The sequence below is a fragment of the Siphateles boraxobius genome, unplaced genomic scaffold (assembly GCF_051911475.1).
Source record: "Siphateles boraxobius isolate OS27281-9 unplaced genomic scaffold, OSU_SipBor_1 56, whole genome shotgun sequence".
Lineage (NCBI taxonomy): Eukaryota > Metazoa > Chordata > Actinopteri > Cypriniformes > Leuciscidae > Siphateles > Siphateles boraxobius.
The window spans coordinates 10,897,525-10,907,500 of NW_027509182.1; the positions used below are offsets into that span (position 1 = coordinate 10,897,525).

Below are 9,976 nucleotides of genomic sequence, written 5' to 3' on the forward strand. Positions count from 1 at the left end.
TTCAACCAAATTCTCTTAATCTTTCATAAAAAATGGAAACAGTCTGGAAATGTCTGCCAAGAAACACTTTTCCTCAGCAAAATAAAAGAACATTTCATTAATAACATTATTACATTACATAATTGGTAGCAGTTCATGTACGATCAAACTCATACAAATATCATGAAGTGTTGAAGCATATGTATTCATTTAGGAGTAATAGAAAAATAACCCAATTTCTGACACACTACAAAAAAATCTTCTACTTTACTATTTCTTAATCCGTCCCTGTTCTAGCTAACGTTAGTTTTGTTCTGGATGATGTGTGAATAAATGTACTAACTATATGGAGGCAAATCCAGGTGCCCCATTTTTACACTTTTATTTAGTCCCTTCAGTCACATTAATCATCTCATCTATTATTTAAGCTGCTGGAACATTTGACGGAAGCACCATTTCACACACAGACCCTAATTTTAACTTTCCATATTTTGCAACTTCTGACGCACTAGAGACTGTTCTGAGCTCTGCTGTGAACAGAGACCGATCTATGGATGCTTCTTATTAGTGGCATTCCTCAAACGTCCATTTTATATGTAACATCTTTATATAAAACAAAACAACATGTTTTAGATCACATAGTACCCAGTGAAACTATTATGATTCCAATAAGAATGCTCCTGTAGAACATCAGAAAAAGGATTTTAAAGAAAAATGTCATGATTTTAAAACTCCTATAGCTCCGCTGTAATTTAATTTAACTGTTCAGACATACATTCAAATACAGAGTTCTAAAAAACACATTCTACTAAATCTTGTAGGAAGCCGGTATATTATCTTATTTGATCCCATTAGGATCTTGTTTCCGAATTAGGTTAAAAATTCCATCAGAAGTGATGCACACATTCCGTCGTGTTTTCTGGCTATAGGGATGAACATCCAGGAAAATCAGATGACAGTATGTTTATAAAGGCGTCTTTTCCTACCATGATCCGATGGCGTTGTTTTTTAGCTTTCCGGACGTTGTTGATGAATCGCCGGCCCATTTTCTTGGCGTACCACACGGACACAAACATCGTGCCCGAGCACTGAACACACACCGTGCGAGCGACAGCGCGCGCTCTGCTCTCCACACGACCAGCGCGCGCGAGGAGGAGGAGGAGGAGGAGGAGGAGGAGAGACACTCACGCACGCACGCGCGCGCTTTAAATGTGACAGATGCATGACGCGTTTAGCTAGACGGAATAAAAAAGAAAAGCAATGGCATTGAGGGAGTTTAGGAAAGTTAATAAAGCAACAATCCACGAGAGGATGTGTGTTAGTGATTGTAGTGTAGTAATGACGCGAAGGGGTAAAATAAATGTTATTCCTCTTATAGGCGGTCTATTATAAACGTGGTTGCATATTATATAGGCTATTCGTGGCAACAATTTGGCGCTTATGTGCAAATGCCTGGTCAGATTCATACGTGCGTTTAAGGGTTTTAAGCTACAATAGCTCCTTTCGCGGCACATCCAGGTTTTTTCCAATCGAAATGATCTGTTTTACGCAATTCGTGGCGCAAGACACGGGGTATACGGCCAACGATAAAGAACACGCAATTAAAACAGCGCAGATCAAATGCAATTCCAATCGGAAGTGAGCATCTCACAGATGTGTGGACTTTGTAGGGAGCAGCGCACTTGCGTGTCATTAGCCTTTAGGAACCCACTTGGCGAAGGGAGCAACGAAAGACTACGTAATTTCATCATTAGCTTCACATGGAATGTTACCACACAATGCTAGGCAGGCAGGATATCTATTACTGGTAATATGATGTAAATAAATAATTACGTTTTGCTTATAGCAAAAATATGCTTATAGCTTAAAATATGCTTATAGCTGTGTGTTCCCAATCTGCTCTTAACTTTATAAGTTAAAGGGGACCTATTATGCAAAATTCACTATTACATGGAGTTTGAACATAAATGTGTCGGCAGTGTACACACAACCATGGTAAAAAAAAGAAAAAAATCCACCCACTCCTCTTTTGTTAATCAGCATAAATCATTAGCAGTGTCTCAGAACAAGCCATTTGTAGATTCTAGCATTTGTGACGTCACCTATGCTTAGGCCCCGCCCACCATTGCTGGGTCTCTGCACTATTAGCATAGACCCCGCCCAGAGTGAGTTGTACAGTCCGCCATGGTTATCTCCTCCAGAGCATTTAACAGCAGCATTCAAGTAAGAAATGTGTCCTTATAAAGGTAAAGTTAATTCAGTCAAATCTGTTTTTCTTTTGTTGTTTGATTCATTTTAACAGCATATAGCAGTAGGTACTGTATATTACGCTGCTGTCACTTTAATACACAGATCTAATATACACATGCGATTTATTAGCTCCATAAAACACATCACATGAACCCGGAACTTAGTTAGCATCAACTGGAGCCCTTGACAAAAACCCAATATGATTTTTACATTAGCTTTTGGATTATTGCAGAAAATATAAGCTCTGTGACCAAAAAAAGTTTTTTTAAAAGAACACGAATATTATGAATTTTGAAGCCTAAACACAATCAGCAGAAGTAAAAAGCTAAACGTATTCTATGAACGAACTAAACCACGAACTATTACGCGTGAGGCTGTGAAAGCGTGAGTAGATGAGTTTTTCATTGTTCAAAGTTAATTTTTGATTTTTACGTGGAGGTAAAAAGAAGTTTGAAATATGTAACCAGTGGTACACTGTTAATGACCATCCCGACGCTGCCCATACTGCTGAGAGTGACGTTTAGTTCAATATGTAAATATGAGCTGCGTGCTTTCCTCTCAATAACAAAATAAACAACAAAAATGACATCAGTGAGAAAACAGCAGTTAAGAAAGCATCTGATCATAGTAATGCGGATATGTTTTAACAAGCTATGCAATTTAGTGCTTCAGTCCTCCAGTCATGTCACGTTTATTTATATACCGCTTCATACAATATTGCTTTAAAGCAAGCAGCTTAACAGTATTAAGCTGTGACTTCATTAAACTTCATTTTCTACTGTAAAGCAGCTCTCCAGTGTGTTGATGTTTTTACTCGCGTCTGACCTCGGTTCCTCGTCTGAACAGAAGAAATAAACCAGAGAGGATTTACACATCAAAGAAGGCGGAGCCTCAGAGCCACACCCACCTATTACATCATCACCACGGACCAATGGTGATACGAAGCCGTTTATCAGCCTAAGCGAACTTTTCTGGAAAGTTTGCTTTGGCAAGCTGTTTTGAAATCCAGAAACAAATTCCAAACGAAGTTCGTTTGGGCCTTTTCTTCTTCAAAAAAAAAGTTTTTTCTTCAATATCGCTTTAAATATATCAGGGCATTTAATGTCCCCAATGACCTCTTGTTATCAACCGCTTTTTTTCAAGATAAGTAAAAGCTTTAAAAAAAACACACAACATGGTATTACTGAAAAGTTGAATATATTTTGAGCTTGTGCTCATGTTTAACCAAAAACCCATTGACATCAGCACGTGCTAAAACGCAAACTGGTTTTGGCTTACACAAACATCGCTGCAGCACTTTATTAGCATCTGAAACCACCAGTGTCCCACTGTACTTTCCCAGCACTTCTGTAATGGTGTCCTAAAATACTCAGCAATACTCTATTGTGTATTTCCAGTTGATTTGCAGAGAGAGCTGAGAGCTTTATTCTATTAAAGCTGACTGCACTCCCGAGTATTACACACATGCTAGCACATATCATCACACTGCTTCATATTCACTATTGAGGAGACACGCAGTATTCCTGGAGGACTGAATCATCCAGCTCAGCCTGGAAATGCACGACAGAAACGTCCTCTGGGAAATAAGTCCTATATGATAATGACCTGCTTTTAACTGCTTCCCCTTATACATAAATATTGCTTAAAGGTTGGAGGGTTGTGTTGCAGAAGAGGCGCGAGTGTCAGCAGAAATCTCTCTGCGTATCTGATAGATGCACAATACTTTTTGCATAATGATGGCAGTGTCACTGGTTAATGGACGCAAAGGTAAATACAGAGAAAGATGAAAAGAGTGTGATGAAAATAAAACAAAGGATATATTTGAAATGGAAAAGTATTTTTTAAGGGAAGCAGTATTAAGCTTGTGTTCAGAGCCCTAAAAAATTATCATTTCGATCAACTTGAGTTCTTCTCAAATTCGTTCAAACCTTAAATTGTGATTTAATATTAATCAAAACCTTTCATACAAAGAAAAAGATGTATTATAAAGACCATATACTTAATCAGTATATTTTCTTTAATGTAGGTCAATATTATATTTACTGATTTAATATATTAATATTAGGGTTGATAAATATAATATTTCCTTTACAACTTAATTTAAACAAAAGCTAAATTAGCTAAACGAGAGCCGAATTTTCACTCAAGATAAAACAAAAAATATTTTTTGTCAATGTTTAATTTAGTTCACTTACTATAAATAAAGACAACTTCAGTGTTTGTTGTAGTGTCCTTTTAAAATATGCATCATCATTTTTTATGTACAAAAAAATAAAATAATAATAATAATTTCAGCAGTCACAGAATCTGTCAAGTGTTCTGAACATCAACACTTGTGTCAAGCGAAAATAATATTTAAACAAAATAGTTTATTTTCATTTGTTCTATGGGGAGTGTTTGCTTTTAGACAAACTGAACAAAACCATGATTTTTGATCAGACCAAAATAAAAATCCACCTTTAATAAATGATCATCACGGTCATTTAACTTTTTCTGTGAGTATATGAACCCTTTGCAAAGGTTTGTCCAAATAAGTGTTATAGTTATACTGCCAAAAGCTACAATCTTTTTGCACAAAATTGGATAAAAATCTAACATAACATGTGAAATCGCATTTCCAAGATCATAACTGTCACTTACTGAATTAAACATGCAACGTAATGAGGTCATGTGACAATAATCGCTGTAAATTGCCTGCCAGATGAACTGCTTTGACCTAAGGAAACACAAATGCCCCACAATGCTTTTCACCACAAAACTGTTTCCCAGTGCATACACAAGTACTACGTAAGACACTCCAACTTGAAAGGCTCACCTAAACGATGAAATCAAATTCTCTCCTTCTTTATCTCAGTCCCTTTCTCTGCCTCCATTTTCATCTCAACCACCCACTTCTCTCTTCTCTCTCTCTCTCGCTCTCTCTCTCTCTCGCTCTCTTTCTCTCTCTCGCTCTCTCTCTCTCTCTCTCTCGCTCTCACTCTCTCTCGCTCTCTTTCTCTCTCTCTCGCTCTCTCTCTCTCTCTCTCTCGCTCTCACTTTCTCTCGCTCTCTTTCTCTCTCTCTCGCTCTCTCTCTCTCTCTCTCTCGCTCTCACTCTCTCTCGCTCTCTTTCTCTCTCTCTCGCTCTCTTTCTCTCTCTCTCGCTCTCTCTCTCTCTCGCTCTCTCTCTTTCTCTCTCTCGCTCTCACTCTCGTTCTCTCTCTCTCTCTCTCTCTCTCTCTCTCTCTCTCTCTCTCGCTCTCTCTCTCTCTCTCGCTCTCTCTCGTTCTCTCTCTCTTTCTCTCTCTCGCTCTCACTCTCGTTCTCTCTCTCTTTCTCTCTCTCGCTCTCACTCTCGTTCTCTCTCTCTCTCGCTCTCTCTCTCGTTCTCTCTCTCTCTCTCTCTCTCGCTCTCTCGTTCTCTCTCTCTCTCTCGCTCTCTCTCTCTCGCTCCCTCTCTCTCTCTCGTTCTCTCTCTCTCGTTCTCTCTCTCGCTCTCACTCTCGTTCTCTCTCTCTTTCTCTCTCTCGCTCTCACTCTCGTTCTCTCTCTCTCTCGCTCTCTCTCGTTCTCTCTCTCTCTCTCTCTCTCTCTCGCTCTCTCTCTCTCTCGCTCTCTCTCTCGTTCTCTCTCTCTCTCTCTCGCTCTCTCGTTCTCTCTCTCGCTCTCTCTCTCTCTCGCTCTCTCTCTCTCTCTCTCTTTCTCTCGTTCTCTCTCTCTCTCTCTCTCTCTCGTTCTCTCTCTCTCTCGTTCTCTCTCTCTCTCGCTCTCTCACTATCTCTCTCTCTCTCTCTCTCTCTGTCTCTCTCTCTCTCTCTCTCTCTCTCTCTCTCTCTCTCTCTCTCTCTCTCTCTCTCTCTCGCTCGCTCGCTCGCTCTCTCTCTCTCTTAAAGGATTAACTCCTTTGTTTGAACTGTTGGAGAAAACATTCACTGAACTTGGGTTTATGTTTATAAAAGATCTGTTTATTGTAGGCTTGAAGTACAAGAAAGAATGGAAAGCACAGTGCACCCTTGGTAACTTTCTATTAGGGCAGGCAAAGTTGGCAATTCTAAAATCTTACACATGTAAAAATGAGGGGGAAAATATTGATCTAGTTGTATTGTTCAAATCATTAGTAAAGTACCGGGTTGCTGTAGAACATGCCTATTGTAAATTAACAAATAATTTGTTTTGTTTTTATGAAAGGTGGAGTGTGAAAAATGCTCTTGTGGTGAGAAGGTGTTTGGAGAGTTATAGTTTAAATGGTAAAATTGTGATTGATTTATTATTATTTTTTTATTTTATTTTTTCTCTCTGTGTGGTGCAAAGATTGGTTTTAAACTAGTTGTTTGATTAAAAGAGTTTTAAAAGTCTCTCTCTCTCTCTCTCTCTCTCGCTCTCTCTCTCTATTGCGTTGGATCCCCCAGACCATTTGTCTCAGCAAAAGTCTGTTCAGTAATTACCTCAAAGCTGCAGGGACAACTTTAAACATTCATTAGTGAGCAAGAACCTTTGAATAGACATAGAAGCCTCTCTCACACACACACACACACACACACACACACACACACACACACACACACACACACACACACAACAGCAAGTTTTTTAGTAAGAGTGGTGAAAAAAAACAAAAGAGGTAGAGAGAGTGTCGAGTGTAGTGCCTAGAGGAGATCATTGTAGCAAAAGGTAATCAAATCACTTCCAAACACACACAAAAACAGCTTTCCTGAACCTGTGGTGGGCGATGAGCAAGAGTGAATACTGAGCAACTGAACAACACTCACACACACACACACACACACATGCACACAGACCGCATAATGTCCTTACAGCTGGCATTGGACGGTGAGCAAAAGAAATAAAATAAAAAACTAAAGAAAATTCTAAAGAAAATCTGAGTGGTGCTTGCCTGTGAAAAACTGGCTTCCGGATGATTTGAGTGACTGCAATAGTGTTATTATGCAGTTGCTAAGGTATTCTGAATGGTTGCTAGGGTGTTTAGGTGGCTGTTCAGTAACATGGATAATTTCATACAGTATAGCAATGTTTTTATTAATTAATTCATATAGTATAGCATTGTGTGTGTGTGTGTGTATAAACATTCACCATTCAATTTATTAGGTACACCTGTTCAACGACTATTTAACACAAATATCTAATCAGTAATCAGCAAATCACGTGCAGCAACTCAGTGTATTTCGGCATGTAGAGATGATCAAGATGATCTGCTAAAGTTCAAACTGATCATCATAATGAGGAAGAAAGTGATTTAAGTCACTTTGAACGCGTTTCATCTGTATTTCAGTATTTCATCTGATCTACTGGGACGTTCTTACACAACCATCTCTAGGGTTTACAGAGAATGATCCGAAAAAGAGCAAATATCCAGTGAGCGTCAGTTCTGTGGGAGAAAATGCCGTGTTGATGTCACTCCTGTCAGCTGAGAGCAGAAAACTGAGGCTACAATTCACACGGACTCACTAAAACTGGACAAAAGAAGATTGGAGAAACATCGACTGCTCTGATGAGTCTCCATTTCTGCTGCAACATTCAGATGGTCGGGTCAGGATTCAGTGTAAACAGCATGAAAGCGTGGATCATCCGGCCTTATACCATGTTCTGGATGAATACTCGATTCTGATTGGCTGATAGGGTGTCCATTAAAAAGTGATAGAGTACCCCTTTTCCACCAAAAAAGAACGGGTTCGGAACTGGTGCTGGTTCAAAGTTGGTTCGGAGTTGGTTCAACTTGCGAACCTCCTCAGAACCTGTTTGTTTTTCCACTTCTAGAGCGCCCAGCGAACGACGCCGTTACGTCACTGTGTACGTCGCTTTACGTCTCAGCTAGAAACGCTTGCAAGTACAACATTACTTTGGGATTATCTCTAACTCGTGAACCAAGAAGGCTTTAAAAACAATTGAAATATGTAAGTCTTTTAATCTTTTCCTTTGATATGTAATCTTTTCTGATTAGTTATGTACACCTAGCTGTCTTGTCTTTTTTTTCTCTCCGTTTATTTGTTCTATTTTGTGACTGTTTTCTTCTTTGCTTACATAATGTTTTCAATAAAACATTTTTAAAAAAAGCTAGAAACGCTTGCGCCAACTTCAAGCATAACAATTACAATGGCGGACTACATCGTGTTTCTGCAAATGTTTCTCCTGGCTTTGCGGTCAGAAAAGATGTTTAGGACACATCTAAACCCGCCTCCAGCCCCCGACGTAAGCCTGACGTGGTAAAAGAACGGTTCTCTGGTTCTAGTCCAGCAAAGAGTTGGTGCCGCTTTGGAACCAGTTTTCCTGGCCGAGAACCGGTTCTTTGGCTGTCGAAACACAAAGAACTGGTTCGCGCGCAGGCACCGGCTCCGAACCGGCTCTCAAAACGCTTTGGTGGAAAAGGGGTAGAGGACACCTAGTAAAGGAGTTCTGGTGAAACTGACTATTTACCGTTCGAAATTAATAAATAAATGGCCTGGCTACATCAGCTGTGAGTAGCCATAGCAACAGGCAGTCAAAGTATCCGTTTACAATTTATTGTATCAAAACAAACATCGAGTTAGCCGTTATACATAGCCTACTAATACAACAATGAGTGACTTTGTTTATTTCTTTTAACCTTTTTGGAGAATTTGACAACTTTGATGACTGGGATGCTGCTAAAGAAAGAAAAACTGTAAATAAAACGGAGAAACGACACAAGGAGATAACAGCGCTGAGCGGACTATAAATATCTCCGGTTTGCTAAATAAACCGTCAGGCGTAACCAGGGAATCCAAGTTATTGTTTGTAAAAACTTTAGATTTCGATTGTAAAACTAATTAAAATATAAACAAATGTTTTAAAAATGTGTTATTTGGCAAGTGACGATGGTATAAGCGGGTTAATGCTCGACGAGGTGTCCATTGTCCAGTATTAATGGACTTCAGCTGCGCCTCCGCTGCGCGTCGGACGGTTCACGCCTCGCCGTCGTCCATTAATACCTGACAATGGACACCTCGTATTAACCCTTACTTGTATCAGCGGTTCAGGCTGCTGGTGGTGGAATAGTGTGTAAACCTGAGCTTCGTTTAAACACAACAGCCGACCTGAAGTGTGCTACTGACCATGTCCAGCACTTTATGACCATCTTCTGATGGACACTTCCAGCAGGATAACACGCGGTCGCAAATCATCTCAAACTGGTTTCTTGACCAGTTTCTCAAACGGCCTCCAGTCACCAGATCTCAATCCAACAGAGCAGTTTTGGCATGTGGAGCAACGAGAGGTCTGAAAATCTGCAGAACTGTGTAATTCTATCGTCAATATGGACCAAAATCTCAGAGGAATGTTTCCAGAGCCTTGTTGAATCTCTGCCTTGAAGAATTAAGGCTCTGAAGGCAGAAGGGGGTCAAACTCAGTACTAGCAAGGTGAACCTAATGAAGTGGCCGATGAGTGTACAGTATATCACTGGTGATGCCCATGCAAGCGTTATGGAAAGCAGTGTCCTTTCAGTGCCCTCACTGGCACACACACGACAGGCTGGCATAGACACACACACTGGTGAACTGATGCCAAGACTCTCCGTTTAGCCACCTGGACACACCATTAGTGATACACTTTTAAAGGAACAGGCAAAGATAAAGGTTCATGATGAGCATAACAACACTGTAAAATCACTGTAACAAACTTCCTGCCATTTAGGGCTGCATGATATTGAAAAAAAATGCGATATGCGATAACTCGATAACTTCGATATGCAATACGATAATGCTTAAAGTCTGTAAAATAAACTTAAATTATCTT

General features: G+C 39.8%; 1 protein-coding gene across 5 annotated transcripts in view; it reads right to left on the reverse strand.

Moving 5' to 3' along the window:
- The window catches only part of dlg4a (discs, large homolog 4a (Drosophila)), a 205,046-nt gene that overhangs the window by 84,832 nt on the left and 110,238 nt on the right, over positions 1–9,976 (reverse strand). Inside the window, exon 1 of one of the 5 annotated variants that reach the window (XM_077206715.1) lies at positions 966–1,096. The exons of the other annotated variants lie outside the window; for them this stretch is intronic. Within the exon in view, the coding sequence (XP_077062830.1) occupies positions 966–1,055 (90 nt within the window). The 5' untranslated portion in view covers positions 1,056–1,096. Of the gene's footprint in view, positions 1–965; positions 1,097–9,976 lie in introns of those variants that run through there. 5 annotated transcript variants of the gene reach the window in all.